This window comes from Triturus cristatus, chromosome 11 (assembly GCF_964204655.1).
Source record: "Triturus cristatus chromosome 11, aTriCri1.1, whole genome shotgun sequence".
Classification (NCBI taxonomy): domain Eukaryota; kingdom Metazoa; phylum Chordata; class Amphibia; order Caudata; family Salamandridae; genus Triturus; species Triturus cristatus.
The window spans coordinates 757755164-757779705 of NC_140594.1; the positions used below are offsets into that span (position 1 = coordinate 757755164).

The 24542-nt window shown below is 52.8% G+C and overlaps 1 protein-coding gene across 5 annotated transcripts in view; it reads left to right on the top strand.

Moving 5' to 3' along the window:
• SNED1 (sushi, nidogen and EGF like domains 1) overlaps positions 1 to 24542 on the top strand; it is a 3096442-nt gene that overhangs the window by 1129161 nt on the left and 1942739 nt on the right. For all 5 annotated transcript variants that reach the window (XM_085634426.1, XM_085634427.1, XM_085634428.1 and 2 more), the window contains one exon: positions 16615 to 16731. In XM_085634426.1, coding sequence (XP_085490552.1) covers positions 16615 to 16731 — 117 coding nt within the window. The remainder of the gene's footprint in view (positions 1 to 16614; positions 16732 to 24542) is intronic.

The window sequence follows — 24542 nt, forward strand, 5'->3', positions numbered from 1 at the left end:
CAGGTAGCCCCTGAACCGGTTTGAGCTGGCATATGCACAGAGGAGCCTACTGCACCCCCAGTGCAGGACTTCAAAGCACTCACCCAGCCCCAATACACTAAATCCTGTCTGGAAGGTGGTGACACCTCCCTGTGACAGGATGCCTATTGTTGGGCTTCCTCCACTGCGAGTTTCAGTCAGCAGGAGGGCAGCCCAGTGTATGTGCTGGTGGCATCCATTATGTGATGCCAGGGCTCTATAGGATTTCTGTCGTTTTACATGTCGTCCCCTCTAGAAGGATGGGATCATGCTCCCACATCATGGACTGATGTGGGGGTATGATTCGAAGTTGTTTGACACCAAACACGACATGTTTTGATGCAGTCATTCCAAAATTAGCATTTTAATGCACTTAAGAGTATATGGTTTAACCGCATCCACAAACAGCCATAGAGAATATACTCTGGTTGCTACAGAGGTGCCCTGCTCCGGCAGAGGCTCCCCCTCACATTGTAAACCACGCACCCTGCCCTCAGGATTGATAGGGCCTGCCATAGGGGTGGCTGATAGGTTTATATGTGTGTGTATCGAGAGATATAGAAACCTATATCTCCGTGAGGAGTGCTAACACTACCTCACACAGGCTGCAGTAGCAGGCCTGTGGTGTCAGATTGAGAATGCTTCCCAGGGGTGGCATAATACATGCTGCAGCCCCTGGTAGGCCTGTGAAGTGCCTATGCCCTAGGTACCTAAGGTACCATATACTAGGGGCTCATAAAGTACTACAGTATCCAATCACTAGTGCATCTAATATGCACCCCAAGTAGTTTAGAGAGAACAGAGAGACTGGGGCCCTGATTAGCAGGGACCCAGCCAGAATATAGCCAGAAACCAGTGTATGCATCAGAAAAAAAGTGGGGGCAACATAAGTGCAGATCCTACTCTCCTACACAACCCCCCCCCCCCCCCCCCAACGCAGGGACATTAAACTAACCTTGACCAGTTGAGTCTTCATGTTCTAAGTGGAAATACCTTGAGAGTCCATCCTCATTGGCATGTTAGGTCCCAGGTCTATGTTCCACTGTATAGTCCATCCCCTGTAGGGAAATGGACCACCTGAGCAGTTTAGGATTTTCACCTTTCATCTGTTTGAGCCATAGGAGGGGCTTGTGGGCAGTCTGAACAATGAAGTGAGTGCCAAACAAGTATGGCCTCAGCTTCTTCAGGGCCCACACCACAGCAAAGGCCTCCCTCTCTATAGCTGACCAACGTTTCTCTCTAGGGGTCAGCCTTCTGCTTATGAAAGCTACTGGCTGGTCTTGACCTTCATTATTAAGTTGAGACAGTACAGCTCCCATACCCAGCTCTGAATCATCTGTTTGAACAATGAACTTCTTTTTGTTATCTGGACTCTGCAAGATGGGGGCAGTGCACATTGCCTGCGTGAGGTCATCAAATGCCTTTTGACAGCTAGCTGTCCACTGAACCTTTTTTGGCATTTTCTTATAGGTCAGATCATTTAAGGGGGTCACTATAGATCCATATCCCTTACTAAACCTCCTATAGTACCCAGTTAGGCCTAAAAAGGCTCTAACCTGTGTCTGGGTTGTTGGAGCTACCCATTCCATTATGGTTTGGATTTTGCTCTGCAATGGTTGAACCTGGCCTCCACCTACAAGCTGGCCCAGGTACACAACCTGACTCTGCCCTATCTGACACTTGGTGGCCTTGATAGTGAGGCCTGCTTTTTGCAGAACCTCCAAAACATTCCTGAGGTGGACCAGGTGACCCTGCCAGGTGGAACTAAAGACAGCAATATCATCAAGATAGGCTGAGCAATAAGTTTCCATACCAGTCAGAACTTTATTCACCAACCTCTGAAAAGTGGAAGGTGCATTCTTCAAACCAAAGGGCATTACCACAAAGTGATAGTGCCCACCAGGGGTTGAAAATGCTGTTTTGGCCTTGGCATCATCAGCTAACTTGATTTGCCAGTATCCAGCTGTTAGGTCAAATGTACTAAGATACTTGGCTGAGGCCAAAGTGTCTATAAGTTCATCTGCCCTTGGTATTGGGTAGGTATCAGTCCTGGTGACTGCATTGAGACCTCTGTAGTCAGCCCAAAACCTCATCTCTTTCTTACCACCCTGGGTATGATGTTTAGGTACAAGGGCTACTGGGCTAGCCCAAGGGCTATCTGAAGGCTCAATAACACCTAGTTCCAACATTTTCTGGACTTCAGTCCTGAAACAGTCCCTGACATGGTCAGGTTGCCTGTAGATTTTACTCTTTACAGGCAGACTGTCTCCAGTGTCCACCTCATGGGTGCACCAGGAAGTCTGACTTGGGGTCAGGCTAAACATATGTCTAAACTGTTGCAGCACTTGTCTGCATTCAGTTTGCTGATGACTAGTGAGGCTGCTTGCCAAAGCAATACCATCCACTGACCCATCATCAGGGTTCTGTGAGAGCAGGTCAGGGAGAGGGTCACTCTCCTCCTCCTGGTCCTCATCAGTTGCCATGAGCAAGTCCATGTCAGCCCTGTCCACATATGGCTTAAGTCTGTTGACATGGTGCACCCTAAGGGGGCTCCTGGGAGTTCCAAGATCCACCAAGTAGGTGACTTCTCCCTTTTTCTCAACAATTGTATGGGGGCCTCTCCATTTGTCCTGGAGTGCTGCTGGGGCCACAGGCTCCAACACCCACACTTTCTGGCCTGGCTGATAAACAGTCAGGACAGCCTTTTGGTCATGCCAAGCTTTTTGTAATTCTTGGCTAGCCTCAAGGTTTTTAGTTGCCTTCTTCATGTACTCTGCCATCCGGGAGCGGAGACCAAGTACATAGTCCATCACATCCTGTATGGGAGGTTTGAGAGGTAACTCCCATCCCTCCTTCACCAGACATAAGTGTCCTCTTACAGGGTGCCCAAACAGAAGTTCAAAAGGACTGTATGCAAACAGAAGGCAGGGGAGTCAAAGGTCCCATTTTCGCCTAAGCTTTTCTGGGAGGCCTTTAATCATTCCCTTTAGGGTTTTGTTGAATCTTTCAACTAACCCATTGCATTGTGGGTGATAGGGAGTAGTGAACTTGTAGTTGACACCACACTCCTTCCACATTGCTTTTAAATATCCTGACATAAAGTGTGTACCTCTGTCAGATATGACCTCCTTAGGGAAACCCACTCTGGGAAAAACTCCAATGAGGGCTCTTGCTACCACAGGGGCTGTGGTAGTCCTTAGGGGTATAGCTTCTGGATACCTGGTGGCATGATCCACTACCACCAGTATAAACCTGTGCCCAGATGCAGTTGGAGGGTAAGGGGACCAACAATGTCAATCCCTACCCTTTCAAAGGGAACCCCCACCACAGGTAGTGGTATCAGGGGGGCCTTTGTTGTGCCACCTGACTTGCCACTGGCTTGGCAAGTGACACAGGAGCAACAAAACTCCTTGGTGTCCTCAGACATGTGTGGCCAATGAAAATGAGGGACAAGCCTGTCCCAGGTCTTGTTTTGGCCCAAGTGTCCTGCCAATGGGATGTCATGTGTTAGGGTCAAGAGGAACCCCCTAAACTTCTGAGGTATTACCAACCTCCTGGTGGCTCCAGGGGTAGGATCTCTACCCTCAGAATATAGGAGTCCCTCATCCCAATAAACGTTATGGGACCCACTAGCACTCCCAGCAGCCTCAGCAGCAGCTTGCTGTCTGAGGGGTTCAAGAGAGGGGCATCACTGTTGCTCCTTACTCAGATCTTCCCTGGAAGGTCCCCCTGCCCCCAAGAACTCAACCTGACCAGGCTCAAGTTCCTCTGGGGCAGTTCCTTTTTCAGGCTCTGCTTCTCCTCCCTCAGGAGGGGTATCTGAGATCTGAGACAGAGGGGAAGGCACAGCCTTAACCCTACTGCTCCGCCTCTTGGGTATCATCTGGTCCATAGTTTCAGGAACCAGAGCTGGTTCAGCTTTATGCATTTTGGCCTGTGACCTGGTCACAGCAAACACCTCTTCAGGTATGCCCAACATCTCAGCATGAGTCCATAATTCTACTTCAGACCAGGCTGAAGTCTCCAGATCATTGCCCAACAAACATTCGACAGGGAGGCCTGCACTGACTACTACCTTTTTGAGGCCAGTTACCCCTCCCCAGGAGAAATTCACAACTGCCAGACTATGGTTGGTCCTGACATTGCTTGCATTGGTAACCTGGTACATTTCACCCAGGATGATCTGTGCAGGGTCCACTAGATCCTCTGCCACCTTGGTGACACTAGCACTGGTGTCCCTGAATGCCAAACCCTGTTTGCCATTTATGATAGGCTGTTGTTTGTACTTGCCCGGATTTCTTGGGCTCACTAGGAAGGACATATCAAGGTCTCCCTCACAAACTAGCAATGCCTGTGTTGGTACTCTGACTAGGCCAGAGTCCACATCAGAACCCAGGGTCAACCCTACTACACCCTTATTCTGATTACCACCTCCACCAATGACTGCACTAGGGGGAACAGCTGCCTTAGGGGCTGGAGTGGTGGTGGTTTGGTCTTTGGACTTGGTACAATCAGAAGTCCAGTGCCCTTTCTGTTTACAGAATTTGCACCAGGGCTTCTTTGGGCCTTTTCCCTTGGTAGACTGTGAATCCCCACCAGATGCAGATTTTTGGGGCCCTTGTGAAGACTTCCGGTCTTTTGCTTTTCCCCCACCTTTATCTAAGCCTTTAGGATCCTGCTTCTTAGTGTCACCCCCTTGGTTCTGGGTTTTCTGCCTCACCCTGGTTCTGACCCATTTGTCAGCCTTCTTTCCCAATTCTTGGGGAGAGGTCAGATCAGAGTCCACCAGGTATTGATGCAACAACTGGTTTTGGCAATTATTAAGGATCTGTTCTCTCATTTATAAATCTGTTAATTGAGGTTTTTGTTTTTGAAAAGGTGTACATCACATTATGTAAACAGAATAATGTACAGCAACATTACTACCATGGTTATGCACCTGGATGAACATACATTGGTCTGTGGAGAATGAGTACACCTCCTGGTCTCCTGTCACCGTGAAAGTCCTCTCAACTGTGGCGACAACTATAAAGCCGCTTTTGGGATCCTACCACAGGAGGGGGCGACCCCAGAGAAAGAGTACTGATACTTCACCCATTCTCTCCTAGGGTTTCTCCATAAACAGATAGCAGTTTGGCCCCTGTTATTTTATGATTTGCTAACGCCCAACCGGTACAGCAACAGGAGCAAAGTCCGGCCATTGGTCAAGTATTGCCTGCACATGTCCCGTAGGTCCCCCCCCCCAGCCCCATGCCTCCCACACGGGCCACTACACAGACAGTGTCACGCTCGCTCTTGTGCCCTGCCAACCTGGCTATGCCCTCGCTACTGTACGCCATGACACTCGTTCGGACGAACTAACTCCATAACTCCATACCCCCAGGGATGGCTTCCTCATCACGTACCTGACAGGCCTCTGCGGGTTCCCCCCCCCGAGCGCATCATGGTCTGCAAAAGCGCCTCCCACTGGGCTGCTATGGGCGTCTTCCTGAGGCATAGCATTTCCTCCCTCCAGAGGGCCGTGCCCTCCGCCTTAGCCCACACCAAGAATGAACCACGCCATGCCCGCGTGTGTGGTGGAGCAGCCGCCTTCCAGTGCTTGGTGAGTAGTCGTTTCGCCACCACCAACCCCAAGTCAATGAACCGAGAAGTAACCTTTGTGGAAGGAGTTCTGTGGAAGAGGTGTAATAATAGGTAGGCTGGTCACTCAAATGGGATATCGCGACCTGTACACTCGCAGAGCGCCTCCCGCACTGCCTGCCAGTACGAACTCAGTACGGGACAGCTCCACAGCATATGAATTAGGCCCACGTCCAGCTCCGCACAGCGGGGGCAGCATGCATCCACGCGGTGGAAGTATCTATTAATAGAGGCAGGCGTGAGATATGCTCTGTGTAAGATGAAGAATTGTATTTGGCGGAAGCGCATGTTCCTGGGAATTCTCCTCGGGCCCTGCAGCACCCTGCCCCACTCTCTGTCAGTCACGGGTCGGGCCAGGTCCGCCTCCCACTTACAACGTAGCGGCGCCAAACTGATCGCCGCATGTGTGCGCAAGGATGCCGCGAACCACTTAACCAGATGTCTCCCCCGCCCCATGACATGGAGATATTGCACCGTGAGATTTTGTTCTGGCTCCTCCGTGAGATCTCCCCAACAGCCCGTGAGTGTCGCCACCAAAGACCGATGACGAAGAAAGTGACCGGGAGCTAACCCCGTCTCCTCCGCCAGGGCAGCAAACGAAAGAAGGGTCCCATCCCGGTAAAGATCCCCCAGTGTGTGTATGTCTGCCGCGCTCCAGTCCTCGAGTTCCGAAGCACTGAGCACCCCCTGCCCACTAGGAGAGCCTTCGAGCGGTATGGCCGGGGCATAAGGAGTCCGGATCCGGGTAAGGTAGAGGCACCGACGGTAGCATTTGTAGGCTACCACTAAAAGAAGAGGTACAGGCCTCGATACCTTCGCGGCCGGGAGGAAAAGCTTAATGATGTCAGCCAGCGAGAGGGGAGGTGCCGCGGTCGCAGTATCCTCACGGCCTCTGTCTGCCAGCCATCTGGCTACCCACTGTAGCTGTGCAGCCAGGTAGTAATGTTCAAAACACGGCATTGCAAGTCCCCCCTGGTCAGTGGGAAGGTACAACTTGGGCAACGCGACTCTGTGACGCGCAGTACCCCATAGAAAGTCCCAGAGGGACTGCGCCAAAACCGCAAAGAAAGATGCCGGGATATAAATGGGCAGGTTGGCGAAATAGTACAGGAGACGGGGTAAAATCACCATTTTGACTAGGGCTACTCGGCCCGTGACCGAGAGGGGAAGCGTACCCCAGAACCGCATCTGAGTCTTGACTGCGGACACGGCTCTGCCCAAGTTACCCTCACGAGATCCGCCGGCTGACGATATACCTGAATACCCAGATAACGAAAGGTATTCGGTCGCCATTGTACCTGCTCACCCCTAAGATGATAACTCGGGTCTGGAGTGTCGGCTCGGAACGCGTATAGGCAGGACTTAGCAGCGTTCACCCGGAGACCTGAGAGGGCCTCGAATTTAGATAGAATACGCTCCAGGTCAACTGGAATGTGAGACACATCCCTGACAAAGACCAACAGGTCATCCGCATAAAGCGATACCTGATGTGTCGCATCGCCCAGGGGGATGCCTTCAGCCAGCTCCCTGCGGAGCGTGGCCGCCAGAGGCTCTATTGCGAGCGCGAACAGGAGGGGCGAGAGCAGGCACCCCTGCCTAGTGCCGCGGCCAATAGGGATAGCATCAGAGATGTACGGCCCGGTTCTCACTCTCACCGTAGGGTCCTTGTAAAGAAGGGCTGCCAGTTGAAGGAAGCCAAGGCCCAGCCTGTAGTGCGACAATGCCGCCACCAGATATCCCCATTCCAGGCAGTCAAAGGCCTTTTCAAGTTCTAGAACCAGGCAGCCCGCTCTAGGCCATTGTAGGACACTCTCGGATGCCACTCGAAAGAACCGCCGCAGGTTAAGGGAGGTGCTGCGTTATGGCACGAAACCATTCTGGTCGACATGTACCAGCGCCGGCACCGCTGGCGCCAGGCGCTCCGCCAGCACCTTAGCCAAAATTTTAGAATCCGCATTAAGCAGAGCAAGGGGGCGGTAGGACCCCAATTGGGTGGGATCCCGACCTGGCTTGAGCAGAGATACCAGATAGGCCTCTCGCATTTAGCCGGGTAAGGTATGCTCCTCGAGGGCGGCCAGGTAGAGGGTGTGCAATTTGGGTACCAGTGATTCCCGGTAGGTCTTATAATATTCCGCCGGGAGACCATCAGGACCCGGCGCCTTCCCAGAAGCCAAAGAGGCGACCGCGTCTCCGATCTCATCCGTAGTGAGAGGGCTCTCGAGCGACTCCTGATATTCATCTGGGACCGTGGGCAGACAGGCAGCCTCCAAGAACTGGTCCAGGTCCTGCGCCTGCCGACGTCCCGCTGATCGGTATAGAGACGCGTAGTGTCGTCATTACCTGATGAATCTCCCACTGCGTGTATACAAATGACCCGTCGGGTCCGCGTATAGCGCCAATTGGAGCGTGAACATTCTCCTGTCCCAGCAGCCAGGCCAGCAATCTCCCTGCCCTGTCCGACGCGGCATGAACACGAGTCGAGTGAGCTGTATAATTGTGGCATCGCAAGCGCTCCAGGAGCTCGGCATGGCGCGCCCGAAGCCGCATCAGCCGGGCCGAGTCACGACACCCGCACTCCCTGTGTCACTCGCACTAGAGTAGGCGAGATTCCAAGGCGTCAAGCGACAATGCAAGCTGCTTGCGAATATTCCACGTCGCGCCTAAACAATGCCCCCTGATGGTGGACTTATGGGCATCCCACTCTGTCAGCTCACTGCTCGTAGTGCCCTCATTCAGATCGAAAAACTGCTCGATCACCGTGCCTAAGGATGCACGGAATTCTGCATCTTCCAGAGCCGCTGGTTGGAGGCGCCATGTGGGGATTGGGGGACGGCCGGGGTTCCATCGGAGGCACAGTCTAAGAGGATTATGGTCTGAGTGCGTCCGACCTCAATATTCTGCCTGGTCTAACAGGGGAAGCAAAGAATAGGAGCCCACCACCCTGTCAAGACGTACATGGAGGTCATGCACCGCCGAATAGTACGAGTAGATGCGATCATCGGGGTGTAAACTGCGCCACACATCAACCAACGCCCAGCGCAATATCCAGTCATTCAGAGTCCGTGCGTTCGAAACCACCTGTGTGCTATGGAGGGGCGGAAAGGACCGGTCAAGATGCACGTCGAGGACTGAGTTAAAATCCCTGCCCAGTAGCCAAGGGAGACCCGCGTACGGTGCTAACACCGTGGACAGATGGGCAAGGAATGACGATTGTTCAACGTTTGGGGCGTACAATGAGCCTAGCAATATGTGTTGTCCATTAAGTCACCCGCGCACTAATGTGTATTGCCCAGCCGGGTCGACTACTACCTCCGTGCATGTGAGCGGAGTGCCCGCCCTCACCCAGATTAACGTGCCCCTGGCGTGTGCAGAATATGTAGTTCCGAATAGTTGACCCCTCCAGCGAGTACGCAACCGAGCTATTTCTGACTGCGTCATATGAGTCTCCTGAAGGAGGGCTCTGGCCGCCTTGTGTCTCTGCAGATAAGCGAAAATGGAATATCTATGCGCTGGCGTATGCATGCCCCGAATATTCCATGTGATTATGTTGGTGGTGGCCATTTGAAGCAATTAAAGACTGCATGGGTGGCGGGCCGGGGTCCGCTCGACCAACGGGAGGAACATGGGTTCTATATGTCAAGCCGGTGCGCTGCATTGATAAACAAAACAAAGAAGCATATATGTGTTGCCAAGCACGCGAGCTGAACATCAAAAACAATATAACTATCAGGGCAAACACCTGTTCGGGCATTCGTCCAAACTGTAAGCTAAACGCTTATGGAGTAAAACTAAGCCAGGTAGTGGCTAACGGGTGCTTAGTGTGGCTATAGCTGCCGTGAGCTGCTCCCCTACCGCGGTGCCCCTGCGTGCGCTGTGGGTGTCTCCTGTAGCGTGGGCTTGGTCAAGCATGGGCGGGTGACCTAACTGCATCTATCTACGCCTCCTGCTGCAAATGCTGCTTGGCGCTCCGTCCCTCCCTTGAGCAGGGCCTCCCGTCCCCCCACACACGCACAGCGACCAGTTAGATGTAGCGCTGCCATCACGCAGCACTTTACCACACTATACATTAGAATCTTTAAGCAGTCAGCCACCATGACTCATTGTCTATCCCTTGTTGACGTGTAGGCCAGTGGGCGCTGTCATCGCGTCGCTCCCGGCTCACATGATCTGATCACAAGTCTGGGAGTCACCAGCGGCATTAGTTGGTCCTCGGAGAGCGTGGTGGACGGAGAGGATGATCTGCTGGTCTCGGGTTCGCTATGTCTGTGAGTGTCCGCGTCTCCCTGACTACTTGTAGACCCAAGGGTTGCCACCGCTTCCAGCGCTCCCTGGCGTTCTAGGCCTATCCGCTCCGGGCTAGGCGCCACCCCTGGGCCCAGCCCCGCATCTCTACGGGACCCTCTCCGCCGCCGCCGCCGGGGTCTCCTCCCCCGTTGATTGCCAAGTTCCGGATCCGGAGGTCTCTGTCCACTACACCGCCCCGTCTCCTCCAGCCAGTCCCAGACCTCCGATGGGGCATCAAAGAAGCGGCTCCCCTCCTTTGTGACCACTCTGAGGCGCAACAGGTATAGCAGAGAATATGGGATTTCCAGGTCACGTAGCCGGCGCTTCACCGCCAGATAGCTGCTCCTCCGCCTCTGCACTACCGCCGTGTAATCCGGGAAGAACATCACCTGCCCACTTCCCACTGTGATTGCGCCCAACTTCCTGGTCTCGTGAAGCACCACATCCCTGTCACGGTAATTGAGAAGTTTGAACAGAAAGGGACGGGGCCGAGCCCCCGGCTTGGGCCGCTGTGCCGGGACCCTGTGGGCCCGCTCCACCACAAACTGTGGAAAGAGTACCCCCGGAGTGAGCGGATCTCGAAGCCATCTCTCAACGTATTGCTCTGGCTGTCGTCCCTCCTCGCCCTCCGGCAATCCCACCACTCTGATATTACTGTGCCGGGAGCACCCTTCGGCATCCTTGACCCGATCTTCCAGGGTGTGGACGCGATCTATTAGGTCCTGCAAGGTTACAGTATGATTGTTCACCAGTGGTTGGACATCCTGGAGCGCCTGGCGTTGTAGGGCCACTGTGTCTGCTAACTTGTGGTGGTCCGCATGAAGGAGGGTGAAGTCCACCGTGACTTTATCGATCCGGGACTCTAGGGAGGCCTTTGTCTGCTCCAGCGTAGAGCCGATTTGCTCCACTGCAGCTAGCACTGTGTCCAGTTTCGCCGCAAGCGCCGCCGCCGCCTGGGGCTCCACGCTTTCACCACGTCTTTCCGCCATGGGGCCTGAGCCCGCCGCCAGTGTCCGGCCTTCCTTTGGCGCGTTTCGTAGCCGGCCCATGACCAATTACTGCGCCGTAGGCATCTGCTGGTAACCTCAGCATCAGGCAGGCGGCCCGGGCCCATACCCCCAGTTCACCACAGCAGAAGAGAGTTGACACCGCAGACCTCTGGTAATGCGGCAAGGGTGGAGGATAGAGAGGGAAAGCCAGAGCCCTCCCCGCAGGGTCCGCCGCCACCGTCCAGGAGGCACCAGTCTCCCGTTACTCACTGATTCCGCGGGACCACAGTGGCTGTCACGCGTCACTCCCCCGATGCGCCAGGATCCCCTGCCGGGCACCCTTCCTCCATCTGAATATCGGCGTCCCCTGGAAAGTAGGGCTGGTGGATATCTGCCGCCTCTCCCCTTGGCAGCTGTTCCTGTACAATCACCGACTGTTGGGCACCACCCCGGCACTACATGCGCGGCACTGGCGGCGACTCACCCCAAACGACACCCCAACTCAAGCTATGCCAGGGCACCGCATGCAGCGCACGCCATCACCAGCATCCACAGGTCAGTCCGTGCCTCTCCCGTTCCCTCGCTGCCGTACTGCATGCAAAGGTTCCAGGCGCCACCACCCCGTGCCAGCACCTTCGGTGTACGTAAGGGGTCCAGGTGCCCCCCTCACGCCAATGCCGGGCAGCCTCCCCCTCCGCCACCTCCGCTCACCTCGCAGCACCAGGTCGTCCACTGATCACCCACCAAACTCGAAGGCTCCAGGCCCCCGCACCGTCGCAGCAGTTCTCGGGGTAATCCGCTACAGTAAGGGCCACCCCAGTGTCTGGCGTAGGGCCCACCACTCCACTTCGGCAGGTAGGGAGGTCCGCCTCACCCTCCCGGCCACCTCACCACATCTGTCCGGCATGCGGAACCCCTCCGGGGGATCGCCTCCAAGCGCTCAGGCAGTCCACTCACCGGGTCACCTCAGGTATTTTGACAGGGCCGCAGCAACACCCCAGGAAGTCCGCAGGGGGGGCCCGCCGCACCGCTACACCGTCAGTCTGCGCGCCCCGCGGCGCCACCAGCAGGCCGCGACCGCGCCTCCGTCGCCCTCGGTGCTATGTCCAGGGCGTCCCACGAAGCCAGGTCATCCCCCGCCGTTTACAGCATGACCGGTCCGCCTCCCGCAGTCACCGCTTGCCCAGGGCACCACATCCAGAGGATCCGGCGGCGCCACGCCTCCTCCACTGCCGGCGCTCCAGCCAGCGCGGCCCGGGCTCCTCGTGTCGAACCGCGGGTTAAATTATTTGATGCAGCCGGCCGCGGCTCACGCCCACTTCACCGCACCTGTCGGCCTCAGCTTTTGTACGGCAGAGCCGGCGTGTCCAGCAACCTGGCCAACCAGCTTGCACCTTATGGCGGCAGGGAACACGGGCCCCACCACCAGCGGGGCCCAGAGCCAGAAAGAAGCCCAGCCAGGAGAAAATGGCAGGATAACTGCTCCGGGCGGCGGGAGCCTCACTCGCTTGCGACCATCTTGCAAGCGCGCCCAGCCACGCCCCCGCCTCCTCCTCACCTGTTGACAACATCTGTGCAGCACCTAACCATAGCTTGCTCACAGGTGGGTCCCAGCAGGTAGACAGTACCATCACGGCCAACATAGTGGTGTGGCCCAGTCCACCCCCGGGGTGTGACTCCTACCTGCGCCACTCTGTCCACCAGGACAGCGAGCCACAGTGGCTGACAGTTGTCACTGATGTGACCCAGGCCTCATGGCTCTGTAACCTCTGTGGCATCAGAGAGTGGGGGGCGGTAGTCCAACGTGCCTGGCACCCTTTGTCCACTCTCCCTCTTGTCATGTCAGGGATGACAACCTGACACTTACCCACCAGCCAGGGTCTGTACCCGGTGGCTGGACAGGAGACTGGGGTGGGCTTTCCCACCCATGGCCCTCCTCCCTGGGGCTGTGTACCCTCCCACCTGGAGTGGCATCCCCTTCCAGAGATGTCAGGGCACCGATGGCAGGTGTCCTGCACAATTCGCCCACCAGTAAAGGTGTGCTATCCTGCAACTAGTACACAAGCCTTGGATCTGTACCCTGAGGCTGAACAAGGGACTGGGGTGGGCTTTCCCACACCCTGTACTCCCACCTGGGGCTCTGCATCCTCCCACCTGGAGCAGTATCCCCTTCCAGAATTGTCAGGGCACCAGTGGCAGGTGTCCTGCATAATTTGCCCACCAGTTCAGAGGTGCTATCCTGCAACTGGTACACCAGCTTATGGTCTGTACCCTGAGGTTGAACAAGGCACGAGGTTGGACTCCCCCACACTCGTCCTCCTCCCTGGGGCTCTGCACCCTCCCACCTGGAGCGGTGCCCACAGAAGACAAACCGGCAGAGGCACTGTTAGCAGTCTTCCCTTCCTCCAGGTCAGGGGGGACACCCTGAACCTGGCCCTCAAACCCAGGGTCTGTACCCTTAGGCTGAACCTGTGCCTGGCAACCAAGGACTTCTGGGGGAGTAAACCATCCCCCCTCAAGGGAAAGACACTCCACTGGAGTTGTGCAAGAGTCTACCTGGTGCAGGTCTCCAGACTCCTGTCCCCCTGACAGAGCATGAAGACCCCCCAGGCCAGAAGTTGCCTCAGCAGGGTCAGTCCTGGGGTGCTCTGACATCAGAGCTGGCAACCCCTGACCCACTGGTCCGTCCACTGGGGACTGCGTCCCCCCCTTACCCCTCTCTCTACTCATGCACTGTCCCTACTGGAGCGGTGCTGCCAGACACCAGAACTGGAGGGACGCTGGTTACAGCCACCCTCCCCAACTCACCTGACACCTTGGGATCCCCTCAGAGAATGGCCTCTTGTTACAGACTAGCCCCCTTCTCCTGGTGTTCCCTCATGGAACCAACCAGGCTCCTTGGGAGTCAGCCCACCCCCACTGCCTCTCCTCAGAGACAGGACATAAGACCCCTCACCCATTCCACTACAATGGGGCCTATCTGGGTTACTACAAACCTCCCCTACCTCACCTGGTTAAGGAAAACCTGAGCCACCTCCCTCAGGATCACCCCCAGATGTTTCTCCAGATCCTCTGACATCCACCAAAAGGTCTGCCTCTAGTGTGAGCTCCCTGGGGTCAGAGAACTCACCCCCCATTGGGTGTTGGCATAGCTCTGGAAAACAAGGACTGAACATATGCTCACTCGCATCCAAATTTTACAGCCCCTTACATGTGTTAACCAAACTACCCTCCACCCAACCATCCAGTGCCTCAGAAAAGTGCCCCACATAATTCTTGCAAGACTGGTGAGACAGTGTCTGACTGTTGCTGTCTATCAACCCATACTCTTCTGGCTGGTCTCCTTACTCACTTACAAGGGTTTCTGCCATGGGGGAACCCCTCTTCCTGTGCCTCTCATCTAGAGTCAGTTGAGTGTCCCACCACCAGCAATATGATCCCCTGTGCCAGTTCCCCAACACACCTCAGGGACCCTGTGCACCACCGGAGTTACCTCACAATCCTGAGCCCCCAGGTGTATTTCTAACCCCGCCTTGAAGCAGGGCACCAAGTCTGTATGTGTGTGTACCTCACCCTCAGTAATGGACCGAACACTCTTTCTGCCACCATCTGGGCTGGTCCTAGCCCTCCTGGCTTCCCAGTCCAGCTCTCTCACTTTACGCTCATGACCCAATATCATTTTCCTTTCCTCCATGTCCATTATTTTGCCTTCCCTCTCATTCTCCATCCTGAGTTTTTCCGACCCAAACTTCCTTGCTTCCCGCCTGTCCGCCAGCTCCTCTGGGGAGAAGCCACTGCTCCCTGGCCAGGAGGGTTCTCCCCTCCCAAAAGCACACTCAGTGCCCTTTACTAGGGGCTTACCAGTAAATCAAATATGCCAATCATGGAAACACCAATCCATATTAACAATTTAAGACAGGGAGCATATGCACTTTATCACTGATCATTCCCCACCATATCTACGTACACAGTTCATCCCATACGTCATCCCCAAATCCAAGAATGGCTAATACATGAGACAAGGGACAAAGGGGCCCTAGATACTTTCTGCATAAATACAGAGCATCTTGCTAGTGTTAGGCAGAGGGAACCAAGACTTCCAGGCCGACACACCGACCAGAAACACTGAGGCTCCTGCATGCAGACGCTCCAGCTGACAGCGGCCTGAACATCCCTCGAGAGGTGTCCAAGTCGAGACCAAGAAGGGCTCCTACATTCTCACACTTCAGGTAATGAGGCTCGACTAATTCCTAGAGCGATTTTTGGCTTTACACCTACTCACATGGTAGGGATACTTAGGTACATCTAGATAGGCATCATAGGCGTACGCGCTTTCTTTTATCATACATTTTTTATTCATGTATGCATTTATGATTGTTGCAAAATGGTAGAACTGTACTATCCACTTATATTCACTGTACTGCTGATCATATATCTCTGCTACTGTCTAACGGTTGTCGCAGCACATATACTTTACACTAGAAGAACAACTGTGCAATAAATCTTTATTGTAACCCGCCTTCTTCTGTGTAACTCTCTGAGACCGAATAAGTAAGCACGGGTGACTGAGCGAAAAGTAGTACATTGCTTCCACGATCCTGAGGGATTAGGTTTGTCATGTTCTAAGGTTGCCAGAAACTATTCTCTCCCCGATAAGAGGAGACACTAGTGGCACTGTGAGCTAGCTAATGCAAAACAGGCTAACATTTCTGGTGGGGGTGCTCAGAGTCAGTCTGACACCAAACCCACAGTTCATGTTATCTGAACGTCCAGATTCTGTATAGGAATACATAGGAACTACACGACACCAAGGAGAAAGGGTCGGCTGGCGAAGAGAGGGATAGCTCACAATGCCGCTATGTATAAGCCCCACTGGCATATGTATGTACATGTAACTGTATGACCTTGGGTATTGATGTAAGCAATTATCTGAATGTCATGTGTCAATGCTCTTTATGGTATATTGAGCTTTCCTTGGAGTGGGGTTGCCGCCCACACGTCAGCCCACTGTGTTGTTATTACAAATTGAAAAATAAAGTTTTTAAAAAAAAGAATGTTTTTTGAGCTTCTCTTGTAGAAATCAGCAGCGTTGGTGATACTTCACTGTTAACCCTTTCTTTTCAGAGTGCGTATTGTTTTATAAGAGCCTGAATTGTAGCCAGTGAATCTATACCCTAGTCTAGAAAGCAAGTGCCAAACCAATTGTGAAAGAGATTGAAGGATCAATCCAAACTCAATTTCATTGAAATTGCAGTGTACCAACCTTTTCTATCTTTGAATAATATCATTATTTAGAATTGTTGTGAAGAAGATGACTTTTAAAAACATAAATGATTAATGTTGCCTTGGTATGTGTTTCTCTGTTATCTTTAGTGATGGGTTAAGTTTGCGGGAGAAAATAATTCTAGCTTTGTATCGGAAACACCTGATGATCTTGATCATCTTAGGCTCTTGTATGTGTTTGCAGTTGTTCCATTTTTATTTAAAATGAAAACATGGTAAAGAATGTTTGTTTGTTTAGCTTTATTCTTGAATAAAGGCAACTGCTTAATCATGGGTTAAACAGGACAGAAAACATTCTATATTAAGAAGATGTCAAGCATGAATTGAACTTACATGTCATAGTGTGATTCATGTGTGAGTAATGTGATTCATTTGTATGGTTTTCATGGTTTCCTTACAGAGGTGACAGCCACTCCCTGTAGCATAAACACTCAGTGCCCGGATGGCGGATCCTGCATGGAGTATGGGGGAACCTACCTATGCGTGTGTCAAGCAGACTACAGCCCAGGCAAATACTGTGAGTCGGAGCAAAAGGGGGGAAGAAAGGAGGCACCATATAGTAGCCTTAGAGAGTTTTTTCTGACCTAATAAATATAAATTGTAACAGAAAAACCCAGGACTGTAAACTTGATATAGTTATGGCATACGACAATTTAGCTTCTTTGTTAAGGGCAGGACTAAGGGCATAGCTGTTTAGAATGGATGCATTCTAAATCATTAAGCATTTCCATTTAACTTGGCCATTCTGAGAGCCTCCCTATGATGACCTTGGTAAGTTATAGGACAAAACTTTACAGAGAAGGCCTATAGCTGATTAGGACACTACTAGTAAATTGAGAGGCCTACACTAAGGAGAGGGATATTATATCTTTCTCAGAATGATTGAGAGGGCATAATGCTCCTAGTGCCTGCCTAAGTGGAGAATGCACATGGAGACATCTTCATGTGAGAAACAGATGACTATACCATTGAGGAGATAAAGGGACGTTGTTAATTCTTAAAATTTTAATCCGTCTCCACGAGGGTAATTACGCTCAGGTGAGATGGGGCAACCAAGGCCAGTTAACGGAGCAGATTCCTGTTGGCAAGGGAGTGCGCCAGGGTTGCGTGATGGCTCCAACCCTGTTCTCCTTGTATGTGAACGAGGTGGGCTTCAAAAATTGTTGTGCAGATATTAATCCTTCTGTGATGCTCGGGGCTTAGTTATTAATACCATGAAGACAAAGCTAATGGCTTTTAACCCCCCTAAATCTTTCAGGAACAATTTCACACTTAATGGCACCCCTCTTGAGAGAGTCGGTAACTTTGAATATCTTGGCATACGACTCTCAGATAAAATGCTCTGGAGGCCCCATATATCCAAAATGCAATTGAATCATAGACGCGTGACTGGGGCAATAGGCAAAGAACATCGCTCCTCATATATCAGGCCTGTTGCCCCTATGGGGGTTCGAAAATGTGGACGAAATAAGGTCGGAGCACAAATCTCTGAGGGATCTGCTGATGCGCCCACGGAATACCCCTTTAACACCACTAATGTATGACATGGGTAGGCATCCGTTTAGAGCTATAGCTAGGCTGCGACCACTGCTCTTTTGGGTTCGTATACGGCGTACCGAAGAGCTTATGAACTACGCCTTAGCTCTAACTTAGGTAATGAATCTGGATGTGAACCATAGGGTCAAGTGGCTATCATATGTGAAGAAAACGATGATGAAACTTGGCCTTAAAGAGTCATGGGACACCCAGACTCCGCCCAGTAATGCGTAACTTAAGAGATACTATTGGGACTGGTTTGACAGTCAAGAACTATGCAAGCCAATGTTGGGTAGATTGACAGAAGAGTTCCTCTTGTTTAAGCAAGCTAGATGTTTGGATCCCTATCTAGATGTAATCCAGGTCCCACGGGATACGACTCTGTACATTCAGTTTAGGTTCGGCACGCTCCCTGTTAACTCCTATATGGCAAAGTGGCATACAGCCGAGAATATGACAGAGCACTGTCCGTGCTGCGGAGCGTCGGTGGAGTGCATTGCCCATGTCCTCTTCGGTTCGAGGCATGTGGGCTGCTGAATTCATATCTGTGCATAGATCGCCGCCTAGTGTTGGGTCCGGATGTTTGCACGTTGTTGTCCTGGAAGAGTCTTCGAAGTATCCTGGGATAGGTGACTCCTCCCCTGGACTACAGTGCGCATGGGCATCCTCTCCATCCTCAGATTGTTTTTTTCCGCCATTGGGTTCGGATGTGCTTATCTTGACTCAAGTTAGGAAAAACTTTTTCTAGGCCAAAAGGCCTTTAGTTTGCGTCGGTACTGTTCCCGATCGGTATCGATAGTATCTTGTTAGTTTACTAACTTCCAGAACCAACTTTTTCGCATCTTACCCGACCATCGACCCGTCATCGACGATGGAATCGAGGACACCATTCAAGCGGTGTCCTGTGTGTAATGCGAAATATCCCCACATCGACGTCCATCCGGTGTGCAACAAATGCCTTTCACCGGATCACGACGAATCTACATGTATGGCCTGTGCCCAATTCCGATCCAAGAAGACTCTCCGGAATCGACGAGCAGCGAGACTCGAGGCGCAGCAAGCGGCACCGGCCCCGGCCGACATCTTCAGCGCCGAGACCGAAGATGTCGAAGACGTGGAGAACCTACCCTCCAGTCCCGCTTCCGAACATGACTCCGGATCGGAAGACGTCGAAGAAAGACTCTTTCGCAGAGATGAAGACGACACCGAGGTAGGAGACTACAATGAGGCCCTAGGGGCCGAAGAGAGTAGCTCCGGTGACGAGCAAGGCCTACCCGTACAGACTGAGGATATCCCAGTGCGCCAGTCTATGGCTCCGGTCGAGGGATCGCCTTCGGGCCTTACCCAAGACCTATCCCGCAGTTCTTCGGCCCCGCCCTCTGGCCCGGCTTCGGACATTCAGCGGCAGCCATTAATATCCAAACCGGCTGGTTTCCCTTCTTCGAAACCGAAACCAAAAGCTGTATTGGCTCAACTGAAACCGAAACCGAAAGTGGCGCTGGTCGTATCGAGGCCCACCACACCTTCGACGCCAGCGAAACCCGTCGGCACCGAGCGCACCAAACGAGACTTCGGTGCCGAGCTTGCAGCGGCCGACGTCGGAGTCGACATACGGAAAAAGACCTTCGGTGCCAACAAACCTACTCGGCTCCCGGCACCGACGCAATCGGCTCCGACCCCAAAGGTCAAACTGCCTGCTGCGTCTCACACCGCTTCGACAGCACCACCAAAGGCACACTCATCGAAGACGTCGACGGCCATTACCGCCCCTCGACTCGATGACTCACCGGCGCCGAAGAAGTCCACGCCCGCCTCTACAGAACCGGTCGGCGCAAAGGAATCGATGGCGCTCCAGGTGCGACCCGTAGCTGCGCAACGCACCAAAACCAAAACAGTCCTCCAGGACACGTCGGGCTCCGAGCCGATAAAAGCTCCAACAGCCTCTTCGGCACCGGCCAACATTACTTTTGGCCTGCCACCATCCACGGCCCCGAAACTGTTCCAAATTAGGACACGGGTCACCCACACCACGATCACGCCTGCCGAACGCTCTCCTGCGGAGACGTCTCCATCACATCTCATCGACGCCGACACCGGCAGGATGATGCTCCACAACAGGAGAATAACTTCTGAGCCAGCTTTGGACTACTTCCGGATCCCGCTTAAGAGAAAGCTGCCAGTGGCTTCGGAACCAGTTCTTTACGAACCTCTCCATTCCCCCTACCAGGATCCACAGTCCTTCTCTCCCACACACTCCGGCACAGATGTTTTGGAGTACTACATGGGTGACCAAGTTCCCTACCCCGGAGAGATGGACCCTGAAGGCCAACAGGACCCTGATCAAGCTTGGGATGACCCTGTAGACTCAGGTGCACCTATGGATGCACAGGACCCGCAACTCTATGGAGCAAAAACATCTCCCACAGAGGACACTGCCGCGTTCAACGCTCTAATTGAACGTGCTGCGGCCAATCATGGGGTGCAACTTCACTCTGACTCCGTCGAGGACGACTTTCTCATGGATACTTTCGCATCCTCAGAAAGGAATGTAAAGACTCTGCCCATGTTGAAGGGTGTCCTCAAACCAGCAAAGGACATCTTCAAAGAACCCACCAGGGCAAGAGTGATAAACCCCAGGATCGACAAGAAATACAGATCGGCGCCTGGGGACCCTACTTACATTAGAGGCCAGTTACCTCTGGATTCCATTGTAGTTGCGAATGCTCGCAAGAGGGCACACTCGCAAACAACAGGTGATGCTCCTCCCCCGGACAAAGAGTCCAAGGTGCTAGAGACCTCCGGCAAACGGGTTGCCGCCCAGGCAGCTAACATATGGCGCATTGCCAATACTCAGGCGCTCCTCGCTCGCTACGATCGAGCGCACTACGACACATTAGAGCAACTACTCCAACATCTCCCTGACCAATTCAAAGAAGGTGCAGAGATCCTCATCAGGGAGGGACAACTGCTCACAAATGCATCCATTAAGTGTGCACTGGATGCCGCGGATACAGCTGCCAGAGCCATAAACACTAGCGTCATGTTGCGACGACACGCCTGGTTGCGAATCTCCGGATTCAAACCTGAGGTACAAAATAATATCCTCAACCAACCTGTCAACCCCGACTACTTATTCGGGCCGGAGGTTGACACCACCCTAGAGAAAATAAAAAAGGACACAGACACTGCAAAGTCCATGGGGGCCCTACAAACGCAGTCCTTTCGGAGCGGCTCCTTTCGTCGCTCCGGAAATAGAGGAGCAGGTAGAGGACAGGGGTCACAGCAAACATACAACAAGGGCAACACACAAAGCACCTACGATAAAAACACCCGGGGTGGATATCGTGGCTCCAGCACAAAGGGCAGAGGACGCGGCTACGGCAACACCAGGTCCTCCCCCAAGAACAAGCAGTGACGCCCTCTCCCTTCCTCCCGACCACATAACACCTGTCGGGGGAAGGCTATAAAGGTTCCTGTCCACGTGGAACTCCATCACCACGGACAGGTGGGTCAAAGATATTGTCAAATACGGTTACTGCCTAGAATTAACCTCAACTCCACCCACAATACCTCCAAAAAACCGTCCTATGTCCTCAGAGCACTTAACGCTCTTACAGCAGGAGGTGCAAAGTATGCTACTAAAAGGCGCAATAGAGGTCGTACCCGTCCACGAGCAAGGTACGGGGGTGTACTCCCTGTACTTTTTAATACCAAAAAAGGACGGGTCGCTCAGACCTATATTAGACCTGAGACCCCTGAACCAGTACATTCTTTCCGAGCATTTTCACATGCTCACTTTACAGCAAGTCCTCCCGCTGCTCAAGCAGGGAGACTTCCTGGCCACACTGGACCTCAAAGATGCGTATTTCCACATACCCATTCACACCTCACACAAGAAATACCTTAGGTTCACTGTTCAAGGGCAGCACTACCAATTCAAAGTCCTTCCCTTCGGCGTGACAACAGCACCCAGGGTGTTCACAAAGTGCCTAGCTACTGTGGCGGCACATCTACGGAGGCAGCACATACACGTCTACCCTTACCTGGACGACTGGCTCGTTCAAGCGAAGTCAGCCCAGCAATGTGCCAGCCACATGTCCCGCACCATTCACCTCCTTCACAGTCTGGGGTTCTCACTAAATTACCCCAAATCCCATCTCCAGCCCGCACACGTACAACAGTACCTAGGTGCGACTATAGACACTCTGGCGGCCACAGCTCAGCCAAATTTAGTGAGAATCAACAGCATGCAAATGCTGATTTCCAAGTTCAAACCACAACACTCCCTCCCCGCGCGAGTGTTCATGCAGTTGATAGGCATGATGGCCTCCTGCATTTTCATAGTCCCACACGCGAGACTACATATGCGCCCGCTTCAGGAGTGCTTAGCACGTCAGTGGAATCAGGCTCAAGGACAGTTGAAAGACCTAGTGTTGGTGAGCGGTCGGGCATACAACTCTCTGCATTGGTGGAATCCACAAAACCTTTGCAAGGGCCGACCGTTCCAAGAGCCTGTTCCACAATAATACTGACAGCGGACGCGTCTCTCCAAGGATGGGGAGCTCATGTACTCAACTACACAGTGCAGGGACTATGGACAACACAACAAAGGAAGATGCACATCAACATTCTGGAATTGATGGCAATCTTCCTCGCAATGAAAGCATTCAAAGTACACTTGTGCAACAAAGTCGTGTTGATGCGGACGGACAACATGACCGCCATGTACTACATACAGAAGCAGGGAGGAACACACTCTCCACAGTTGTCTCATCTGGCTCAGAGCATGTGGAAGTGGGCCATTCAGAGGAACATGTTCCTCATGGCAGAACACCTCCCCGGCAAGGACAACCAGGTGGCGGATCTGCTCAGCAGACACAGCCACCAGATGCACGAGTGGAAGTTACACCCATCAGTACTCCAACCGTACTTCCAGCAGTGGGGTCATCCAGAGATAGACCTATTCGGCACAAGCGAAAACGCAAAATGCCAAAGCTTTGCCGCCAGGTTCCCACATCCGCAGTCGCAGGGCAATGCGATATGGATGAACTGGTCCGGCAGATTTGCGTACGCTTTTCCCCCAGCACCACTGACACTCGTCCTGGTTGCTCCAACGTGGGCACGCCAGCCGTGGTACACCACCTTTCTCGAACTTTCCGTGGTGCCGCATCAAAGGCTGCGGGTCAAACCCGAGCATTTGACGCAGAACCATGGAGAGATTCAGCAGATCCGCAACAGCTGAACCTGGCAATCTGGCTCCTGAAGTCCTAGAGTTTGGCTACCTAAACCTGCCACCTGACTGTATGGACATCATTAAGGAGGCCAGGAGACCCACTACCAGAGCTTGCTATGCAGCCAAATGGAAAAGGTTCGTCATTTATTGCAGTAATAATAACATTAACCCGCTAGACGCATCCATCCAAAACATTATTTGTTACCTATTACACCTATACCGATGCAATCTGGCGTACACCTCTATACGTGTCCATTTGACCGCAATATCAGCCTATCTGCAAACCAGGCAGCACCTCTCTCTATTCAGAGTGCCTGCCATCAAAGCATTCTTGGAAGGACTCAAACGAGTCATTCCACCTAGCCACCCACCAGCTCCAATGTGGAACCTCAACTTGGTCCTCACACGCCTGATGGGTCCACCCTTTGAACCTCTACACTCATGCGAGATTCAATTCCTTACCTGGAAAGTAGCTTTCCTAGTAGCGATAACTTCTTTACGAAGAGTTAGTGAACTCCAGGCACTAACCATCCAAGAGCCATTTATACAGGTTCACGCCAACAGGGTCGTACTACGTACCAACCCCAAATTCATGCCCAAGGTAGTATCGCAGTTCCACATGAATCAAACTATTGAACTGCCTGTTTTCTTTCAAAACCCACAGACTGTCGCAGAAAGGGCACTCCATACACTAGATGTAAAGAGGGCTCTCATGTATTATATCGACAGGACCAAACCCTTTAGGAAAACAAAACAACTTTTCGTTGCCTTTGCCCCACACCACAAAGGTAACGCTATCTCCAAAGCAGGTATAGCCAGATGGATCGTTAAATGTATTCAAATTTGCTATCAAAAGGCCAAACGCACTTTAACGATTCCCCCACGAGCCCACTCAACACGTAAGTTGGGGGCCTCCATGGCTTTCCTAGGAAACATTCCTTTGCATGATATCTGTAGAGCAGCCACATGGTCCACTACACATACATTTACCAAACACTATTGTGTAGATGTGCAATCAAAACAGCAGGCAGCTGTAGGACAGGCTGTTCTCAAAACTCTTTTTCAGACCGCTGCAGCTGGCACTGGTAGTCGCCGCTAATAAGAGGGCACTGCTATATATTCTATGCACAGATATGAATTCAGCAGCCCACATGCCTCGAACTGAATATGCTACTTACCAGTATGCATCTGTTCTTGGCATGTAGGGCTGCTGACATTCATATCGCCCTCCCTCCTCCCCGGCGCCTGTAGCAGCTGCAGCTCTCAGAATTACTGTAAAGCATGGTCATCACTTTCTGTATCTACTCCATCACTGCCACAATGGCGAAAAACAATCTGAGGATGGAGAGGATGCCCATGCGCACTGTAGTCCAGGGGAGGAGTCACCTATCCCAGGATACTTCGAAGACTCTTCCAGGACAACAACGTGCAAACATCCGGACCCAACACTAGGCGGCGATCTATGCACAGATATGAATGTCAGAAGCCCTACATGCCAAGAACAGATGCAAACTGGTAAGTAGCATATTCACTTGCCCTGCATATGCTGCAGCTAGGAG